The sequence below is a fragment of the Solea solea genome, chromosome 18, assembly GCF_958295425.1.
Source record: "Solea solea chromosome 18, fSolSol10.1, whole genome shotgun sequence".
NCBI lineage: Eukaryota > Metazoa > Chordata > Actinopteri > Pleuronectiformes > Soleidae > Solea > Solea solea.
In genome coordinates, this window is record NC_081151.1 from 19,220,746 (window position 1) to 19,242,674 (window position 21,929).

The 21,929-nt window shown below is 42.4% G+C and overlaps 3 protein-coding genes across 7 annotated transcripts in view; 2 read left to right on the forward strand and 1 right to left on the reverse strand.

Moving 5' to 3' along the window:
* The first annotated feature begins 1,305 nt into the window (after positions 1 to 1,305).
* On the forward strand, positions 1,306 to 11,001 carry pcnx4 (pecanex 4). Of its 2 annotated transcripts, XM_058615203.1 has the most exons (12): positions 1,306 to 1,488; positions 2,817 to 3,591; positions 3,706 to 3,885; positions 4,298 to 4,839; positions 4,927 to 5,027; positions 5,203 to 5,325; positions 5,824 to 6,184; positions 7,320 to 7,423; positions 7,508 to 8,613; positions 8,715 to 8,901; positions 9,584 to 9,850; positions 10,902 to 11,001. In XM_058615203.1, the coding sequence occupies exons 2-11, from the start codon at positions 2,894 to 2,896 to the stop codon at positions 9,833 to 9,835; spliced, it is 3,654 nt and encodes a 1,217-aa protein (XP_058471186.1). In that variant the 5' UTR covers positions 1,306 to 1,488; positions 2,817 to 2,893; the 3' UTR covers positions 9,836 to 9,850; positions 10,902 to 11,001. The 2 variants fall into 2 exon arrangements, with proteins under 2 accessions (XP_058471186.1, XP_058471185.1); XM_058615202.1 differs by lacking the exon at positions 10,902 to 11,001 and having other exon boundaries at positions 9,584 to 10,216.
* Positions 10,577 to 13,632, reverse strand: dhrs7 (dehydrogenase/reductase (SDR family) member 7). Of its 2 annotated transcripts, XM_058615208.1 has the most exons (7): positions 13,497 to 13,632; positions 12,906 to 13,058; positions 12,675 to 12,781; positions 12,243 to 12,482; positions 12,023 to 12,145; positions 11,725 to 11,940; positions 10,577 to 10,763 (listed from the first exon to the last, which is right to left on the reverse strand). In XM_058615208.1, the coding sequence occupies exons 1-7, from the start codon at positions 13,627 to 13,629 to the stop codon at positions 10,722 to 10,724; spliced, it is 1,014 nt and encodes a 337-aa protein (XP_058471191.1). In that variant the 5' UTR covers positions 13,630 to 13,632; the 3' UTR covers positions 10,577 to 10,721. The 2 variants fall into 2 exon arrangements, with proteins under 2 accessions (XP_058471191.1, XP_058471190.1); XM_058615207.1 differs by lacking the exon at positions 10,577 to 10,763 and having other exon boundaries at positions 11,611 to 11,940.
* A 972-nt stretch (positions 13,633 to 14,604) lies between these two features.
* Positions 14,605 to 21,929, forward strand: part of ppm1aa (protein phosphatase, Mg2+/Mn2+ dependent, 1Aa) — a 64,304-nt gene continuing 56,979 nt past the window's right edge. For 2 of the 3 annotated variants that reach the window (XM_058615206.1, XM_058615204.1), the window contains exons 1-5: positions 14,605 to 14,953; positions 15,870 to 16,723; positions 16,827 to 16,944; positions 17,473 to 17,584; positions 17,704 to 17,761. In XM_058615206.1, the coding sequence (XP_058471189.1) occupies positions 15,887 to 16,723; positions 16,827 to 16,944; positions 17,473 to 17,584; positions 17,704 to 17,761 (1,125 nt within the window). In that variant the 5' untranslated portion in view covers positions 14,605 to 14,953; positions 15,870 to 15,886. The remainder of the gene's footprint in view (positions 14,954 to 15,869; positions 16,724 to 16,826; positions 16,945 to 17,472; positions 17,585 to 17,703; positions 17,762 to 21,929) is intronic. The other variant, XM_058615205.1, reaches the window with a different exon arrangement.

Sequence of the window (21,929 nt, forward strand, 5' to 3'; positions counted from 1 at the left end):
GTGCCAAATAATGTTGCTAAAGAAGGTAATATTTTATATTACTTATTGTTATATTATACAGCAGTTGACCCTATTTTGTGCCTCTCTTTTGTAGCATTACATCAACTGGGTGTAAAATAATCAATATTTCAAGATTTTAAAATGCAATATACTGTCATGTTCTTATTTCTGCTGCTCACACAGAACATTTCTTTATATTTTGTTGTCAGGTATGTATTTAACATAACACAAACCACTTCCTTTCAGACGCAACAAACCAGAGGTGGAAAAAGTACTGAAATATTCTACTCAAGTAATTTTACTTAAGTACACTTAAAATCAGGGGCCACACGGTGGTATAGTGGTTAGCACTCTCGCCTTGCAGCGAGAAGACCCGGGTTCGAGCCCCGGTTGGAACAAGGGCCTTTCTGCATGGAGTTTGCATGTTCTCCCCGTGTGTGCGTGGGTTCTCTCCGGGTACTCCGGCTTCCTCCCACAGTCCAAAAACATGCAATGTGGGGATAGGTAAATTGGACACTCCAAATTGACCATAGGAGTGAGTGTGAGAGTGAATGGTTGTTTGTCTCTATCTGTGTGTGGCCCTGCGATGGACTGGCGAACTGTCCAGGGTGTACCCCGCCTATCGCCCGATGTAGCTGAGATTGGCACAGCACCCCCCGCGACCCTCTGGTTGAGGATAAAGCGGTAGATGATGACTGACTGACTGACACTTAAAATCAGTGGTCTAAAAATGTACTTCAGTTAAAGTAAAAAAGCAGCTCGTTTAAAATGTACTCTGAGTAAAAGTTACTTTTTTAACAAGGTTGGGGTTCTTTCTTGTGTCGTGCAAAAAAGACAAGGGAACACAAGTCTAACATGAATTGCTTTTAATTAAAGGCAAACCTTTACAAATTAAAGCGCTGGCAAAATAAAATATGTAAACACAAAGTATCAGTCAACATGGGTCAAAGGTCACAGATGCTTCAACTTTCTTACTCACTCAGGGACATTAATAAGTGCAAATTCACCTGTCCTTGTCCTTCACCTGTCCTCATCAGTCACTGCCACAGTTTCCAGTGAATGAATTTTATTTATTTATTTTAATTCAGGCCAACATTTATTTCACACAAAAAACTATTAAAGTACAGTAACACGAGTCAATATAATTCATTACTTTCCACCTCAAATATAGATTTATCTTGTTCCCCAGTTAATGTGGTGTGTGTGTGTACTGTATTTGCTGAGGGGCGGGGTTGTGTGTGTTTTTGGGCGGGGCTTATACGGCGCGTCCCAATCGGAGACCTCGCCCTCGTGTCCTCTCCACTCCTATTGGCTCAGATGTGTGCGTGTGATCATGCCGACGTTGGCTCTTGGCTTTCTAGCGGCTAGCTAGCTAGCAGCTGAGCTAATGTTAGTGCTGGCGATTTACGCTCGTTTTCCTCCAATACAACACAATATCACCATATATTTCACAAAGCGCTTCTGCAATCGGACGCCGCGCTGATGACGGTAGGTTAATGTCACACATGTGACAGCGAAGGTTGCCTTACACGCTGTGATTACCCTGGTAGTAATAGCCAGCTAACGGGTATCGAAGCAGATCATATTTGCTGGGGCACTGCTAGCTATCAATAACAGAGCTAGCTACAGCAGATAACAATTCCCGATTAGACGAGCATGTCTTTCGCTTATGTCCTTTAATTGTTTTATGACATGAGACACGAAATGTCCCACTACTAGATTAGCCCAAGTTAGCGCATGCACAAGCCGCTGCTTGCGTGTTTTGTTTTCATGGCAACTCAGTAGGTGTTGCTCCTGTCTTTATCTCTCTTTGTGCCACCCGTTATTAACCGAGAGAAAATGCACTCAAGCTTTTGCTGATAAAATCTCCCAGATCTACGAAGTCTCGTTGAATATGCTCAGGCCTTTTTCACACATATACGTTAATTTTTTATGTGTTTTCAATATACAATATTTAAATGACAGTCTTGTGCTCATCCTTTCCATGTAAAAACATTGTAAGAAAGGCACTTGACCACAGCCACAATAATAACATGCTTATATGATTAGCATTTATATAAAAACAACAATTTGGTGTGGCATATTAATATTCTGTGTCAGATTTTGAATAAGTGGATTCAGGAATTATATTTAGGGATCAATTATTATTATCACATTATTATTATTATTATTCTAAAATGACTGTATATTCATTTCTATATTTTAAAATATATATTGAATATTTGAATGAATTTTCTAAATGTACCATTGACGTATGAGAAGCCTTACAATCTTTAACAATGACTGAATATACAGTCATTTTAAGAACATCCATCATTTTTTTAGATTCATAGAGGTTAAATGGACAAATATGAATGAATGGAAGCATTTGGGCCACATTTTCTGAAAGCATATTAATACAGAAGAAACGGATAAACTAGTCAAACTAAGGTTACAAAAACATTTCTAATGTCACTAATGTAACGTAACAAAATATTGTGGTGTTAAAAAAGTGTGTTGCATTACTAAAAACTTCCTTGGGTTACTAAAATATGTTGGGATACTTTTCTGTGTGGACATTTAAAGTGATTATTGTACATTATGAGACTGACTGAAAATATGTCCCTTGTCCCTAGACTCTATGGTGGCAAGCTAGACAGCATTTTCATGTCACTTGCAAAGCTTTCAGTTAAGGAATAAGTTTTCAATAACGGCAATTCACTGCAATCAACCTATTGTGTTTTAATTGCAATTATTGTCCCATCTGTAAAAAAAAAAACCCACCAATGTCATCTTCGTGTAACTGTTGCCTAACTAAAGATGTGTTTTTATTGCAGACAGCTTAACTGTGTCCGGGACGATGAATGGAAACCCTCCTTCGGCTGTGTGGAGATGACCATCCACCCATTTGGGAATGGTCAGAATGGGGCCAGATGTGCCCCTTCTTAATGAATACAAGCAGGAGTTCTTCTGGAAGCGCTTCCCGCAGACAGTGTTGGGCGGTCCACGCTTCAAGTTGGGTTACTGTGCCCCACCATATGTCTATGTTAATCAGGCAGTCTTGTTCTTGGCGCCATGGCTTTTTGGAGGCATTGGTACTCTGCTCTGCCAGCTGCAGCTGCTTCAGGAGCTCCACGCTGCAGTGCTCTCTGGTGTGCTTATGTCCGGGGCTGCGGCGGGTGTCCAGGCCTTGGCGTTGTATGCTGCACGGAGCAGTAGCACAGTGGAAAGACTTGGTGCACCGAACATCCTGGTTGATGAGGAGGAAGTGGAATTCACCCACTGTGTCAGCCCGGAGACGGTGCGATTCATTGCCCCTGGGAAGAGGTTTGGAGTGAACGTGGTTCTGCATACAGTACTTGCCGGGGTACTCTGTGGCTTTGGAACATGGTATGTGTTCCTTGGCAGACTGACTGCTCTTTATGGCAGCATTGGTGTATCCGTCGTCGTCTTTGTCCTAAGTTGGGTGACACTGTGTATAGCGGAGTACTCCCTAATTGTAAATACGGCCACAGAGACAGCCACTTTCCAAGCACAGGACACATACGAGATCACCCCACTCACCCGGCCACTCTACATTTTTATTTTCATCGCTGTTGACTTGGCTGACAGGTGAGGAAAAAGCAAAAAAAAGTTGTCTGATTGTCTAAGACTTCTTCCTAAAGAATACTGTTATGTATTTTACATGTCCTTGCTGCCCTCTGGTTGAATCATTCCCCGTTTTAGGTTCTCTGACTCTGTCCCTGAGCTCCAACTGGCCAGCCAAGTTCTCCATGTGCTGTTCCTCTTCCTACCTCTACTGTGGGCGCTGGGTATCCTGCCTCCCTTGGATGCTCTGCTTCTCTGGGGCATGGAACAGGCTCTTGTGTTTGGCTTAGGAGGCTCACCCATGTCTAGCAACGTCAGGTATATAAAAAAAGCCTCAAGCAAAACCCATTATACTGTTTTATAGGAAGGAAGAATGAACAGAAACAGGCAAATTATGTTTGTCTTAAATATTGGCATTGGTTGCATACATAATTTTATATACAGTATATACAGTGTATCTTATGTTCCCTTTTTTCATATTAATTTGTGCTAACTATTTCACATTGAAATTTAGCATATGAAGTCATAAATAGAATTTCACCTCAGGACATTTTGGTATGGCTGAATTATTGTAAAATACCTGTGCATCCTCACAGCATCAGTCTAATCCCAAATCCTGCTCATGTTAAGTGAGTAATCACTCGTGACTGTAATGGTCTAACTGAAGTGACAAGTGTGAAACTAGCGTGTGTATCATTAGCCCTGACTTGGTGTGTGTGCTTTCCCACAGGCTGCTGTTGATGTTTGGTGTATCTGCCGGTGTAGCTGTGTGCAATTATTTCATCCCATCAACACTTGGTGTGGTTCTCTTCTCCATCTCTATGGGGTTTTTGCTGAGCCTGGACCTCAGCCAGGTCAGCACACTCTGCAGAGGTCCTGCAGCAGCCTTTGGAGACCATGGATTTCGCACAGGGGGTGCACCACCCCCACCTCCTCCCAGTTCTTTTGGTTGGAATCTGGGCTGCAGGGAGCTGCTGCTATATTTGAGCCTGCTACTGGTGGCAGTGGCAGAGGCGGGGCTGTTGCATCACTTCCTCGGTTCCGCTCAGTCTCAGAGCTTGGTTATAGGACCTCAGGCTCCTGTCAGCTACCTACTCCTCATACTTTTCTGCCTCTGCTGGGCTCTCAGAGAGATCCAGGGGGCCTATGTATTTGGTGGGGTGTTCCTCAATCCCCTGTACCCCAAAGGGATGTCCAGTGTACAGACTTTCAAGCAAAGGAATAGAGGGTTATACATAGCTGCAGCAATCAGAAGAGTCCTTCTTTATTTCGGTGAGCTTCATGCAAGTCCAGTATTATCATCTTTCTCTGATGTTATAATGTAAGTGTGTTTAATCCTATGTGTGTTTCACCCCACAGTGTCTCCATTTGCAATGGTTGCTTTTTTGTCGATGGACAAATCTCTGCAGCTTCTCCACAGGGCTGCCCTCAGTGTGGGATTCACACGAGCCTTCAGAGTGGTATGTATATCCAGTCTTTAATATCATGCTGATTATAATTAAGATACTTTTTAAAGTATTTTTTTTGTCCTTTTAACAGAAAACTAAAATAAATGAAACATGTGTCCTTGTGTCTTCTTCGCATGAAATGTGTGTGCTTTTCACTCATGCTCACCGTAGTGGTTGGTCCGTACAGGTGTGGCAGAGCTCAGAAGACGCTCTGCTTCAAATGGTGGTGGTGGTGCTGGTGCGGCTGGCAGCCGGAAACAACATGCTGCCGGGGTGGGACAACCTGGGAACTGGAGTTCAGCTTCTTCTGGTGAGATCTGCATCGATTTGCTTCCGCCATATGAATTATATGAACATACAGCCTCTGTAGTCTGCACTGGCTAAAATCTGTGAAAGCACAATGACCTACTGTGGGGCTATGGGACATTTCATTTCTTAACTTTACTGTTTGTCTGCAAAATGTACACTGTGATGGGACTATTGTTTTCCAAAACTCAAATATGACACACCCTTTCCATATAGATCGCTGTTTGAATAAAATAGTAAATACATAGAACAGCTATGTAATCATTTGCCTTAACTCCAGAACTTATCAGTTCTTGTTGACTCTCAATATTTGTTGATTCAGCTATACTTATATTTATTACTGAAGTTTTTTTTCTTTTACAAAAAGTATAACTTTAAAAAAAAAAAAAAAAAAAAGTAGATAAATAATGAAGTTCTCAATTCAATTCAAAACAAAACAAAAGACTAAGACCTGCTGGTGGTTCAGTAGATCACCATGTTCACCTCTGTGTTTCTGATTCAGGTGGGCCTTGCGATCGACAGAGTGACCCAGTTTCTGGCCAAACTGAAGTTCACCCTGACTGTCTTGGTGACGTCATGGACGGAGAAGAAGCAGCGCCGGCAGTCGGCTGGAACTCTCTTAGCTCTGAATGCGTCTATATGCCCGCTGCTTCTGGCAGTGGTGACCCTCTCTGCTCTGCTCTCTGCCCCACTGCTGCCCCTCTTCACCCTCCCCATCTTCCTGGTTGGGTTTCCCAGACCTCAGCGCACTTGGCCGGGGCCTGTGGGTACGGCCTGTCCCTGCATAGACTCCATCTTCTACCAGCAGATGAGTGGAAGTCTGGCGTCTGCTCTGAGGACGGCCTTTGCAAGAGGGTCATTGGGTTAGTATTGCATGCTTGATAATCACCCCTGTAATTTGTGTTTTGAGTTTTTACCTTAAATCTTCTCAGATGTTACAAGTAAGCAGTGCCAGACTATCTTATTGAGTATGTACAGCGACATTTGAATTGTATTTAATGGGATTTAACCAGTAGCTGTCAGGTATAATTTATATGTAAAATAAAGTATGCTAACAATAAAGAGTTGTTGGGCTGTATTTAAAAAAAAAAAAAATCATGTATTTTGATTCAAGTCAGGCTTGTATGCTAATTAAAGAGCATAGAAGCATCATCTTGTAGGTCTTGATAGTAAGAGGAATGTTATTGCAACTCTTTGGAGTTGCTGGCAGCATGAGCTCGCATCATCCACATTGAGCTCCTGTGAAGTGACCCAAAAAAAAAAAAAGCTCTGATCTGTATTCATTACATCCAAATGTTTCCACACCATTAACTGCATAATACTCTTCTGCTGCTATGGTTTTGTTCTATGCTCGATCGGGAGGGGGCAGGGGGGAAAAACAGTATTTATGAGGGGATATCATGTCTTAGTGATTTTTTTTATGTGGATAAGGTTTGGGGGGGGGCTGTTGCTATGATGTATGATTCACAATAAGCACCTTAAGTCGATACTAGCAGTCTAACGGTAGTTCTTTGTGGTGTGCTTTTGCTTCGCTCACACTGGGGCCTGGGGAGCAGTGGCCAGGAAAAGAGTTTTCCTAGCGTGTCACTAACTATAATGTGGTCGCGCTTGCATCTATCTGGAGATGTCATTATGGGACATGACATTATCCTTATGCCAACAAAAGCACCTGTGTGAGTGAGGTTTTAGAGACGAATGGAAGGCTAAGGCCAAGAATATTTAGATCTCTGTGCAGTCAGCCGGTCAAAATAGTATCATGACCTTCCTGTACTACTGCGATGTACGCGTCTCCCCGCAGCTCATCCAGTAGCCATGTTTTTCCACCTCAGCACAGCGACGCACTGCTGATGCTAAATGAAAAGGATGGGCACCAAGACATCCCTGTGCGTTGCATGATGTATATGTAGTGTGTTCCCTTATTCATTGCCCTCAATTTACAAATCACATCTCTGGCATGTTGGAAACATGGATGATTTAATGTTTTCTTTCCCTTCGTAGGGTCTTTAGCCCCCGGCTCTCATTTTCTCGGCCGCTTTCAGGACCGTATGGTTTGGATAATGATCCTGGAGAGAGGCTATGGCTATTGCACAGTCAACATAAAGGTGCGGGGTCTGTCTGATTTCCTGTTTTTGAGTCTCGTCGGCGGTTGTACAAGACTACATAACATGGGGTGTGCTTTGTTACAGGGTCTGGAGCTGCAGGAGACATCTTGCCACACGGTGGAGGCGCGGCGAGTGGATGAGGTGTTCGAGGCGGCCTTTGAGCGCCCCGAACATCTTGGCTTCACTCAGGGCTTTAACCTGCACTGGGGGAACGCCCTCACCCCTTGTGCTGCCCTTGCAGTTCGAGTCTACTCCGACGCTCGGAATGTGCTCTCTGGCATCATTGACTCTCATGACAACTTGAGGAAACTTCAGGATGATTTTCTCAAAGTCCTAGTCTGGTTGCTCATCCGATACTGTGTTCAGAGGCATAAAGGTTTCCTTTGGATTAGTGAAGACGGGCTAGGGGTCGGAGGCAGGAAGTCCCAGTCATCCCAGGTGGCTCAGACGACCTGCAACCCGCCGCCTGAGGCCGTAATTGTGGAATCCAATGTGTCGTCTCTCAGGTTTCGACAAGACAGCTCCAGCTTGACCTCCTTTGGGGATTGGTCAGATGAAGATGACTTATTTGGCCCTCAACCAGCCAGGCGGACAGTGGCATTAGTGACTGCAGAGGCCCAGCCTGGACACACAGTGCTGCAGACAGGCGCCTCCCTGCCAGGCTCTGTGGAGATGGACAGTCTCTTTGAAAACATGGCTCTCTCTGCCTTGCAGCCTCTGCAGCCTCTTGGACTGGGCATTGGGATGCCAGCAGTAGATAATGGCAGAAGCACAGAGGTCTTCAGAGAGAGTCCCAACTCTGTTCCTCATCTGAACTTTAGTTGCCCCCAATCGGAGGTCTTTAATCTACCAACGGGGTGGAGGACAGCACCGTTACTACCGTCCCGCCTGCTGCAGCTCAGGCCTTTGTTTCCCGAGGACTGGTTTCGGTTTACCTTAGGTCGCTTTGGGCCTGCTGTACAGGGCGAGACGTCAGAGGACATGTCCAAAGCCCTGAAGGAGGATGACGCGTTGAAAGAACTGCATGCTCAGGTTGCACTTTCCTGTCTCATCTCACTGGGGGCAGAGTCTGCCTTCACCAGTCCCAGTTACGTGTACAGGCTCTATTGTGGAGATGTACCATGGACAGAAGGACTCGAATGGCTCTCCTCAAGTAAAGAACTTTATCAGCTCTCTCTGCAAGCTTTCAGGTAAAATGTATTGTTTACACCAGAACTTATTTACACTTTTGGGGAGGGGGGGAAAGTTTATATTTTATTGAATTCTACCTCTATGCTTTTGTCTACTTCAGGTTCAGTTTCAAGCTGCTGTTTGATCAAGCGAGCCTCGGGCCCTTGGAGTCCCTTGAGGAATTGTTCAGCACCTTGGAGGAATATGAAAGGGACTGGTACATTGGCCTGGTGACAGAAAAAGGCTGGCATGACAGCGTCCTTCAGGAGAAACCTTTCCTGTTCTCTCTAGGGCACGACCTAGCTATGGTAATGAAACAGACAAGTCCTTGTCCACACTCCCTCTAAGCCGTGACACATAAACTCTATAATCATTTCTTCAGAACTTTACCCAATTAATGTTATTTAACACGACTGTCCTTGTCCCAAGATAAAAAGCACTTGCAGGGAATCTATTTATTACATTTAGTGTGTCGACCTCTGCTACTCTTAAGTTGTTATATTCCCCCTTTCAGCTGGTTAGTATTGGGTAGTCTCTGGTGTAGCTGCCAGCTACACATTTGCATATATTTATATTTACTATTTGCATGTTGACCACCATTCCATGAACTTAAAAATGTACAAATATTTGAGCTGCTATTAACTTGGTTTCCTCATTAGTTCAAAATGTGCAGACCTACAGTAGATTTTGCCAATTAACATTAAGACATGCAATTGTAATTTCGTGCCAATCACATTTGATTAAATGCAATTTTAGCCAGATTAGCATATTTATAGCATAGGGTTCAAGCACAAGGGGTTATTATTAATTATCAATATTTATTAAGATCATACTGTATATATTCTGGACACTCCATTGTAGAACTAATAAAGAATGATCTTATCTTATTTACATGTGTTCTAAGTCTGGTTCTCGTCCGACTAATGCAACAATTCAAATCTTGTTCACATAATGAGTAAAAGTGTACTTAGAGACTGTCCATGTCCACAGGGTACCTACACGGGGCGAGTCCTGTCCCTGCAGGAGCAGCTGGTGCAAGTGGGCCGTCTGAATGGCGAGGGGGTACGAGGCCAGTGGGCAAACCTTTCCTGGGAGCTCCTGTATGCTACTAATGACGACGAGGAGCGTTACAGCATCCAAGCTCATCCGTTCATGCTCCGAAACTTAACGGTTCAGGCGGCCGATCCCCCTTTAGGGTATCCCATCTACTCTTCAGCACCTCTTCACTTCCCCTGCCTCTGAGCTACTTTTGAAGAGGTACCGTGCCCCAGCAGCAAATGATCTTGTTTCCAAAGTCGGTGGTTATTGGGAAATTGATGTGGAACCTATTTCAAAATCAAGAGAAAACTTCAAACGGTTTTTTGGAGTTTTACTTTTGTAATTCTTGACTTCAAAATGGATGGCGTCCATCTGATTTGGGAACCGATGTTGTTTTTCCCCAACATTGACATTATGTCACGTCACGCTGTCCCATGGTACATGTTTTAATGTCAGTGTGGACATTTTTTTCACTGGTCAGCACTTTCAAAAATAACATTGACCATTGATGGACACATAGGTTTTGTGATTTGTCTGTTAGTTGAGGATCATGCTTATAAAGAAGTGGAATAGATTTGCCCACGCCCACCCACTAAAAGACTCCCGCGAGATACCTCTGGTTTTATTGTATTTTTTTAGATTTCGTAATTATCAGGCTTCACATCCACAAAAAAAAAAAAGGGACACGAATTTTAGTTTTGTTAAAGATATCGAGGATGTGCCTTGGGTAGGTCTTGCTGTACATGTGTGTTGTTTATTGCTATTGTATTGTTTACACTTCACTTGTTTACAATTTAGAATGAAGACTTCAATGAATATGTCCATTGTCACTTGTAAATATTGATTTTTTTTTTTTATATGTGTAAATGTATATACTTATAATAAAATAGCTTGGCAGAGGCAGTCGTTTAGATTCATTTAAACAAACTTTATTAACCATGAAGATTCAAATGAAGCCTTCTCATCTGACATTGAAGCGCACAAAAAAAGACTTGATCCCCTTCAGAAAGAATTAACCTAAAAGTTTGCATGGAAACAACATTTAAATACACATTTGTCCATGAGGAATGCAATAAACCTGTCTCGACTTTCAGGAGCGCTTGGCTTTAGTGAAGTATGTGGCGTCTGCGTCCTGTCAAAGAAAAAGGGAACCGTTAGCACTGCTGTTTGACACCTGCAAATGAAATGACATGAAAATAGGATCATTATTTAAACATTGTGTTGTGGTCAACTGCAGTGTCCTAACTGTTTATGTTTTGTTAACCTGCAGAGACACCTCACTGCGATGGGCTTTGTTTGACGTCTCCTTTCTGAGACAAGAACACAGAGCCTTGACTGGCCGGTTGGAAAATGACCTTTCTCCTTGGCCCTCGGCCATCACTGTTGAGCAGAAGCCACCAGACACAATCAGTCAGTCACTGAACACCACGGGGGGGTGTAGTCGTGTTCACTGTCGCACCCTGGACACCGTCTCCTTATTTGAGTCGAGCAAGGTCAGGGACAGCTGAGGCCCCCTAGCTGTTCAAAGACAGCTCTGCTTTGTGGCTGCCATATGTTCAAATACCTTCAGTGTGCTCACATGGTGAGACGACAGTTCAAGAGCAAGAGAGGTCGACCTTACGCGGTTGCAAACGGACACAATGATCCTGTCGCAAGTGAGCACTCGTTGGTATCTGTCTAATGTGGATCTTCTTATGCGACTGAAATCGTGAATTTAGGAAATTATTTCTCAGTGCAATGAATTATTTCTTTTTGGCGGATTATCTATCTTCAAAGGAAGGACAGTTCTTCAAAGCCTCATTTTGACGGTCACTGGCTTGAAATAGGGGGAACGGAGCCTCTTTTATTCCCTGAATCTCTGTCCTTGCGCCGCTTAAGTTTTGTGAGTATGGTGCAACTATAGCAGGAACCAACCCCAGCTGTGGGTGAGTCAAAAAGACCTCACGTTCCCAGGGAGAGCTCAGAGACTTCCTGCATTGCTACACCGAACCTTTCAGGAATAGCAAAAACTGTTTTGATGGTCTTTGCTGCTGTAAAACTGGAAATGTCTCCAGGGTGAGACTAATACATTTTATTATTATTTGAATACCTACCAAACCAGCTCTGAAATTTTCCACCCTTCTCCTTCCCAACTTGCTTGTTAAGAACAAGGCAAATGTGGGCACGTATTGCCAGGCGTAGTAAACAAAGAGGAAGGGCTGTTGTGCAATCCACATTTCCTTGACACCGTTGGCGATCCCCACCAGCATTAAACGCACACAGCGACTCGTTGCCATCTTATGTTCCTGGAGACCGGGTGCCTTTACAGGCTGGATGGATGGAAACAAACACCGAATTGGAACAAGCTCACGAAATTGATCCGTCATATGACACAATATAGCCAAAAAGTACCTTGCTTAAGTCCTCTGTGAAGGCATTGTGGACAATCTGTGACTGCACAGGCCCTGGACACACTGTGCTGATGAGTATGTTTGGGTACTCGGTCAGTTCAATTCGGAGGGAATTAAAAAATCCCTAAAGGAAAAAACGTGCAGTGCGTTTATCCATACGTGGACATCTCACTTGTAAAGATATTCATTTCACATACTGAAATAAACACACAGCTATTCACCTGGAGAGCGTGCTTACTGGCCGCGTACCCTGTACTCAGTGGCGCACCAACGAGGCCCGTTATGCTGCTGACAGTCACGATGCTCCCGCTTCCCCGCTGTGTCATGTAAGGCAGCACGTGCTTGGTGATGGATATCGTGCCCAGGACGTTGAGCTCCATCAAGGCCTGGTACACATCGAGACTGGTCTCCTCGAACAGAGAGCGCTGGCTCCGGCCACCGTTGTTAATTAGAACATCAATCTGAAAAACCCGAGACAAGGAGAGAAAAAAGAAAAGTGGAAAAATGGAAAAGTTTCCCCTTGATGAACTGTCAGATAGTAAAAACTAGAAGAGCTGTCACAACAGAAATGTTAGCTTTGAGTTAGAAGTGTTCAAAATTCAACTTCTAATAATACATATTTATTTCGTTAGAAATGAGCAACGGATCCTCACATGTCCAAAATACTGGACAACAGCTTTTGCCTTGTCGGCGTGCGATGTCCTCTGCAGCAAATCGAGAGGAAGGACAAGAATGTCTTCATCCTTGAGGTTGGAGCGCTCTACAAAAATGAAAGATGAAATTATATTCATGAATAACACTATATGAAAGTGTGAAAATCATTAGGGTTAGGGTCATTCTTGAATGTTAAGTGGATCTTCTTTTTGTATTAATAGCTCTCTCACCCAAACAGCAGCGCTTCACCCGATTCAGCTCGTCCTCACGCCGTGCAGACAGGACGAGACGTGATCCACACTTTGCCAGCTGGTAGGCCAGTTCCTCTCCAATACCACTGGAAGCTCCAGTGACCCACACCACCAGTCTCCTCAGCTTGGTCTCTGGTGAACACAAGAAATCACAGAAATTCAACGATTCAAATGTTACAGTGCGTCACTGTCACAGCATTTGTAAGAGCAATTTGATAACAAACATGGCATGACCTCAGGATAATGTCTGTAATGTCCATTTCCACAGAAAGTATTATTGCTGTCCATTGTTTCTACCCGACACACAGTATTTTCAAAATCGATGAATTTTATTGATTATTTGACTCAGTTTGTTGTTTGGTCCCGAAAATGTTGAAATCTATATTTCACCATTTCACCAATGCTTTGTTTTGTCCACAAACCAAACTTATTCAGTTTTAATAGTTTCTTTGTTATGTGGAGCAAAGAAACCAGAGCTTATGGAGGCCATTTAAGAAGCAGAAAACTCCATTTTATAGTACACTACATGTGACATTATACACTGTCTGTACTTACACATGTACAACTCACCTGGACTGTGTCCTGTCACGCTGGACCACAACAGAGTCAAGTCTGCATCCGCGAAAATGAAACACAAACAGTGAACGAGTAAATAAAGTAGCGTGAAATACCACGCCGCGGACACAAAACAACAGCAGTCCATACTATACTGCACGACAAGCTGCAAACACGAAACACGAGATACTGTATGTACAACTGCAGAAGCGGAACGTCTTCGAGGAACTACAAGTTCAGATGCTACTGATCCGCAATAAATTGACGAATGCGACGTCACTTCCGCTCCAATATTTTCAAAATACAGTCCATTCAAACAATATTACAAAGCGGAACTCAGAAAAGAGAATGAGCATATATACAGTAGATATATATTACTGTGACCTCAACTCCTGCACTTTAAATGTCATGCTAACATTGTACATTGTCAAAGTCATTGTTTGTAACCTGTCTCCTTTACTTAATCTAATATTTATCATGACGTGTGCCACTGCTGCTGACCTCTTGGCTAGGTCATCCTTGGAAAAGAGATTTCGATCTCCATGGGTTTTTTTTGTTTGTTTTTTTAACCTGGTTTAATAAATGTAAGTAAGATATATTAATCATACATTAAACAAACAAACAGCTGACATTGACTACTTCCAGACCAAAAGCAAAATAATACAATTATATTGTTACTAATAATTGTGACCCTTCCATAAAAGATTGTTAAATATGCATGACCCATGGAATAATTACTGCCCCCTCTAGTTAGTGTTGCAAGCTTAAACAAATAAAAGATACGCTCTTCTGCCAGTAGAAGTAAAGTCCTGCACATTGTGACCTTATTCGCACTCATGACACATCCTACGTTTTCATTTTTTTATTTTTACATCAATTTATATTGAATTAGTTATGGTAAATCTGAATACCTTGCAAACATTGAGTACACTGTGAACAAACTCGGCTTAAATCAAGTATTTAAGCCCGTGTTGTTGTTGTTTATGTGTCCTCGGTGCAGCAGACTGAGCAGCCTCATCTCTTCAAGGATGATGTCATGTTTTCGAGTACGCAACCTGCAACATCCGGGTCTTTCTCCCAGTGCCTCTGTGCTCCTTACAAGCTAATGTTAGCTAGCAAGCTGTCAACCTGTCAAGTGGAGAGGCTGGGACAAACGTTTCAGCTTCCCCCTGGCTTGGCCACTCAAAGCTCCGGCCCACCAATTTACACGAAGGTCCGCTAGGGTATACGTTTTATGACGCCAGCTGAGATAATGTAATGCAACGCAGTCGTACGAAAAGAGGGACCACCGCACGTAGAGGATTTATATGCACCGAGGCTTGAGTAGCGATAGATTACTGGCTAGCTAGCCTAGCTAACCCACCGCAACCCCCCGAGTTTCGTCGGCGTAGCCTCTCCGCTGTGAAGTTCGGGCTGTCAGTCCTGGTCACAGTCACACGTCAGTTTTCGCCGACCACTATTTTGGAAATTTGGTAAGTGATTGGAGTGTTTACTCTTGCGCCCGTGACTGTAAGGAAAGGTTGGGCAGTTAGCTACCACAGCTAAGTTAGCATGTAGCCACAGTACGTTAGCAAGGCCGAGGGCTCTATTTGCCTCAGTATTACGGCAGGGGGAGGCCTGTTAAAGTTAGCTCCGAGGGACAAGGGTCAAGGCCCGCATTTAGTCAAGGCTGTTTGTTTATTTGGGTTGTGGTTTGGACTATCCAAAGAGCTAACTTTTAGCGTTAATCAAACAGCAAAAAGCCGCCCTTTCTGACCAGGTACACGGTGTACATGAGCTCACCACAGCGTCACAGTTGATGTAGGAAATGTCAGGTCTCTTGAATTTGTTTTTATCGGGTTACTGGTCAGAAGGTTAGCTAACGTTAGCTCTGCGGGCACGTTACGATGGCTGTAACTGTCACATCGACACTCAAAGTGACGAGGTGTTCTGCATTGCGAAGGTCAGAGAGATACTGACCAGAGGTGTATTCATTATTTGGTTAAATATCGGAATTCACGCCAGTGCACGTCGTGCAAAAGTCTATCCGCCAGTTGTTTGAGGGCGTTTTAATTTGATCCACACTAGCAGTTTCTAATATCTAGCAAATGTGTGGCCCACTATTTTTAGACCATAGCAGGGGGCGAGAACTCTGCTCCAATACGCTAATTATTTCTCTCAATTTGATGGAAGATCTGATGTGTTAAATTAACGTTAAAAAGCTTTTCCCTCTAACTGTAGAATACATTTTGTATTATTATTGTTTTTGGTCAATCATACCTTTGCCTAATAATGTGGTTTGAAACTGAATGTCGTTGCAGAGCTCTCAAATGTATTTACTATATTCTAAAAAACAAAGTGGCTCCTAAATTCTCTAAGTAGATTAATGTGTCTTAATTTGCATTACAGGTTTTAAGAGGGACACAATGGGTGCATTTCTGGACAAACCAAAGATGGAAAAATATAATTCCCATGGTGAGGGTAACTACCTGAGATATGGGCTGAGCAGCATGCAGGGTTGGCGGGTAGAGATGGAAGATGCACACACAGCAGTAATTGGTCTGCCCCATGGTCTCGACCTCTGGTCCTTCTTTGCCGTTTATGACGGGCATGCTGGCTCTCAGGTGGCCAAGTATTGCTGTGAGCACCTGTTGGAGCACATCACCAGCAACTCAGACTTCCAGAGTGCTCTGCAGGAGGACCCCTCTGTGGAAAGCGTGAAGACTGGGATCCGCACAGGTTTTCTGCAGATCGATGAACACATGCGAACCATCTCCGAGAAGAAGCACGGTGTGGACCGCAGTGGCTCCACTGCAGTGGGAGTGATGATTGCACCAAGCCATATCTACTTTATCAACTGTGGCGACTCAAGGGGGCTCCTCAGTCGTGGTGGAGCTGTGCACTTCTTCACACAAGACCACAAACCCAGCAACCCCTTGGAGAAGGAAAGGATTCAGAACGCTGGTGGCTCAGTCATGATCCAGCGGGTGAATGGCTCCCTAGCTGTCTCTCGAGCTCTGGGAGACTTCGACTACAAGTGTGTGCATGGAAAAGGCCAGACGGAGCAGCTTGTTTCTCCTGAACCTGAAGTTTATGCAATAGAGAGATGTGAAGGGGAAGACGAATTCATTATACTAGCTTGTGATGGCATCTGGGATGTCATGGCCAATGAGGAACTGTGTGACTTTGTCAGATCGAGGCTAGAAGTGACAGATGATCTTGAAAGAGTCAGCAATGAAATTGTTGACACCTGCTTGTATAAGGTATACTTGTCCATCAAAACTACATTGGCATTTTGTTATGTATGTGTCTGTTTTGGTTTCATGGTTAATTTACATTATGTCTTGGTTTGTTCTTGATCCCCAGGGAAGCCGGGACAATATGAGTGTTGTGCTAATCTGCTTTCCCGGAGCCCCAAAGGTATCACCAGAAGCGGTGAAACGGGAGGCTGAGCTGGATAAATATCTGGAAGCCAGAGTAGAAGGTAAGGGAGAAAAGTTTAGTCTTTCTTTTTTTTTTTTTCATAAAATCATGCTAGTAAAGTTGGCAAATGCTAAGATGGTGTCAATCAATTCAATGTGCAATCACAATGTAGACTATACAGCAGACAAGACACTTACCTTGAGTCACATGAGGAGAATTTTTCTCCAGAAAATAATCTTTAGAAAAAAACATTGAGAAGGGCCCGTGATGAACAGCACTACATAGATGTGGAAAAAATAAGCACAATGTCAGTCTTATTTGCTTTTTTTAGTACATCAGTAAATAAGTGTTTTTATTTCAATGTGGTATTGCAGTGTTGACAAAGACAAACCTTGCTCATCTATTCTTCAGTGTTAACACAAGTGAAGGAGGTTAAAATCGCTCTACCACACACCACACAGTTTTACACAGAAGTGCCCATTTCCTGTAATGAAATTGCACAAAGATTCAATGGCTTTTTTTTAAAGACTCGTTTTGATGCAAAAATGCAGCAATTTAAAATACTTTGTTTTGTTTCTTTGTACAACAGAGATCATCAAAAAGCAAGGGGATGAAGGTGTCCCAGATTTGGTCCATGTCATGCGAACATTAGCATCTGAGAGCATCCCTAATCTCCCTCCTGGAGGAGAGCTGGCAAGCAAGTGAGTGTTTAGTGTTGACAGCAACCTTTTCTTTGTACTGTTTAATAACTTTCTATTGCACACAATATTTTTTTATTTTCTGAAAACTGACATTTAGTCTTATACTTTTTCCCCCTCAGACGAAGTGTTATTGAAGCAGTCTACAACAAACTCAACCCCTACCGAAGTGATGACACAGTGAGTACCTCAGCTCGTCTTTAATGGTCCGTAGGTTTGCTTTGCTTGAAATACGCATGCTTGTTCACATGTGACTGGCAAACATAAACTAATATTGTGCATGTCGGTATGTTTTAAACAAGATGGAACAAGTAAAAGAAGCTTTTGCCCAGTTATTTATTGATTAATTTATAAATTGCCCATCTAGGGCATCTAGTATTATTATCTTCTGCTAAGTAAGAGTTTTACACAAGAAAAAAACACAAGCGCAATTTTTTGTAATACTATGAAATGTCTGTAGGACGGTCAGAAAATGGTCCAATCGTATCTCTTTGCTATTCATTCGCATTTATTTAGTCATAAAACTTGTTTTCATTTTGACAAAGAGCACAAGTACTCTGCAGGTCCTGTGCTAAAAAGGCTTTGCCTCTTACCACATGAGCTGATTTCAGTAATTAGTGAAAGAGCTAATAACTTAAATTAACAATATCTGACATTTGTCTGGATAGAATAAAACCTGCATTCTCTTGCATTTAAAGGAGCATTGCTCAACGGGATTTTGTGTACAAACAGGCCACAAAGATGGCGCCCTTGTCTACTCGGTTATATCGTCCTTTTAAATTTCACTCAGAAAAGTTGACTGATTCACCCTATGATTGTGTGCATCATTTTGTCCTTGACCACAGAAAATTGGCAGTTTGTTTTAGTATTTCACATTTGTATGAAGATGAATTTTTTGAATAACGTTTTGCATATTGAGTTATTTCAGAAATTAGGCTATTTTCAGAATGCTGTCAGGCCTCTTGACCTGTCTGTTTTAATGGGCTCTGGCAAAATACAAAAATGTGCTAAATTGAGCTTTTGTTTGCCAACAGCCTTCACAAAGCTTTTCATGAAAAAAAAATATTTCCCAATTTTGATTCTAGATTAATTCCAAGTGGCTCATAGCAAACTGAATACAGCATTTGCTACTATATTCAGATGAGTGAGTAGTAATTTGTACCACCTCTTAGCAGCATTCCAACTTTCCGGTCTCCTCGGATACATCTGTGTCATCTTTATGCGTCTGGATATTGGTCAGTTGGCTGCAGAGTTGCTCTAGTCAGGTCAAGCTGCAATGGTTCAAACTTAAATTTGATTTGAATTACTGCCATCATTCTCAATGAAGTTCAAATTTGCACTCTGCCCAAGGTACCACTGAACTATATTCCAAACCTATATTGTGTATTGCAAGCTTTTTTTTGCATTAGAGGGGAGGCTGTACTGTTAAATAGCTGCTGTGAGGGAAGACTATTTGTAATATTAGACCACATTGTTAGGTGAATTATGCCGAAAGCGACTGTCAGGAAAAAGAAAAAGCTTGACGGCAATTTGAATTATGACTTTGTGGTTTTTATCATCTCCGCTCTCTTTGACTCCTTATGAGTCTTCTAATCAAACAAGCGACAGTGTGACATGCAGATCTTTGTTTGGTTTTCTTCTTCACATATAATAAGTTCCTTTTAGTGATCATTTTAATCATAGGTCTGGATCTCACTCTGTCTGAGTTGTCCTTGGTACTGTGGTTCAACCTGTCCATCTGGCCCGGCAGCTCAGTTAGTGATGCAGCCTTCTGTGCTTTGTAAAATTTGAACACTGACGAAATTGCCTCGTGTCCTTCCCTAATTATCGGTCCAGCTAAAAAAAAAAAGCTGAATGTTTTTTTTTTTAAGGGAGTGATCCAAAATGGTGATAACTAGAGCGACACGGTTGCTGCGATTGTAATATGATATGCCCTGCAGTTTTCGTGTCAGCTGGCAATCTGTTTTTTTGTTGTAGTTTTTTTTTTTTTAAACAGAACTTGAGTGGCAATTAATTTTCATAAGAATTATAAATAAGATGTTTTTCTTGAGCAGAATGAAAATCCCTTTAGTCGTGCGCTAAATTATTATACGCTAGTATTTTAGCATAGAGGATAATTATGATATAGTTTGTAAAGCCTAAGTAAAATACTGTTTTAGAAGGTTAAGAAAAGGGGTTATCATATGCATAATTTGTTGACCGTAAAATGAAACTGTATAGATGTTCTGAAACTCATACCTTTTTTTTTTCTCAAAGATATTTTTATTGAATTTCAACATTTTACAAAATCACAAAAGAAGAAACCTTATCTAACCCAAGCCCACCCCTCAGAACACATCATTACCTAGCCAGACACATTCACAAATAAATAAACAGAATAAACACCAACTGTGCTTAATTCCTGGAGTGGTACAAGTAACAGCTGGAAGTCGGGTTTTACTCTGAAAAAGTAAAATAAAGTAAAACAAGATAGAAAAGAGAATATATACATAAACATACATACACATATACATATACATATATATATATACATATACACATACAAATCATGAACCCACAAATGGGTCAAAAGCAGGCATCAGGCCAATTTGTACACTTGAAATTGGTAGCATCGAAACAAGAAAGGTGTGAAGGATCCAGTCCCTATGCTGTTTTAAAATTATGAAAGTATTCCAGAAAGGGTCCCCACACTTTCTGAAACTTTTCTTTGGAGTTACAGATTGAGTAATGTATTTTTTCAAGATTTAGACAAGACATAACATCTCTCAACCACTGAGCGTGGGTGGGCGGGACAGCATCTTTCCATCGCAGCAATATTGCACGCCTGGCCAGGAGAGAGGCGAAAGACAAAGCACGCCGTTTAGCTGGGGTCAGGCGCACATCGACCTCACCCACAGTTCCAAAAAGACCGACCAAAGGGTTGGGCTCTATGTTCAAATTGACAATCAGGGACAAGGTTTGGAAAACTTCCTTCCAGTATTTCTCAAGGCTAGGACATGTCCAAAACATGTGGATGAGCGAAGCCTCTGCTCTCTTACATTTGTCGCACCAGGGATCCACATCTGGGCGAAAACGAGATAATTTGGCTTTGGATATATGGGTCCTGTGTACAACTTTGAATTGCAGCAAGCAGTGACGGGCACAAAGCGAAGTTGAGTTTATCAATTTAAGAATTGTGTCCCACATTTCTTCTGACAAGGACAAACCCAGATCTAGCTCCCATGCAATTTTAATGTTGTCGAGTGGGGCCCGTCTTATACCTAGCAGTTTATTATAGACAATTGAGATCAAACCCCTGCGTGATGGCTGTAAATTGAGAAGTGCATCAGCAATGTTCACATCAGGTGCCTGAGGGAAGCTTGGTATCTGACAGCGAAGAAAATGTCTTATTTGTAGATACCTGAAAAAGTGAGACTTTGGAAGATTAAACTTCTCAGTTAGTTGCTCAAATGATACAAAATTATTATCTATGAAAAGATCCCTGAAACGCTCAATACCCAGTCTCCGCCATTCCTGGAATGTAGTGTCCAATAAGGAAGGTTGAAAAAAGTGATTGGCAGAAATGGGACTCGAGAGGCAAAAATCGAAGGAGCCAAAGTGTCTCCTGAACTGAGCCCACACCCTCAACGTATGCCAGACAACTGGATTATCTATGGGTTTATTTGGTGGGAGAGGAAGTCTAGATCCAATAAGTGCTGGAACTGAACAGCTTTTAGCAGAACCCAACTCCATTGCCACCCATGAAGGGCATTCAGATCGATTGTAAAAATAAGACCAAAACGTTAGACAACGAATGTTGGCTGCCCAATAGTAAAAACGAAAATTAGGTAGCGCCATACCCCCCTCTCCCTTAGGTCTATAGAGATGGACCTTATTTAACCTAGGACGCTTCCCTTTCCATATATAGGATGATATAACAGAATCCAATGTATCAAAAAATGATTTAGGAATGAAGATTGGTACTGATTGGAAAGCATACAAAAATTTAGGAAGAATATTCATTTTGATAGAATTAATTCGGCCAACCAAAGACATAGAAAGGGGTGACCACTGGGTCAGGCACCGCCTTGTGTGGTTTAGCAAGGTAAGAAAATTTTCTTTGAAAAGACACTTGTGCTTTTTCGTAACTGTAATACCTAAGTAAGTGAATTTGTTTTCCACAATCCTAAAAGGGAGGTTGGAGTAGTCTGATGCCGGTGTCCCCTCACTGACAGGGAAAAGTTCAGATTTATTAAGATTTAATTTGTATCCTGAAAACTGGCTAAAATCATTCAATAGGGATAACATGGCAGGCAGAGAGATATCTGGACGTGAGATAAAACTTAACAAGTCGTCTGCATATAGGGCC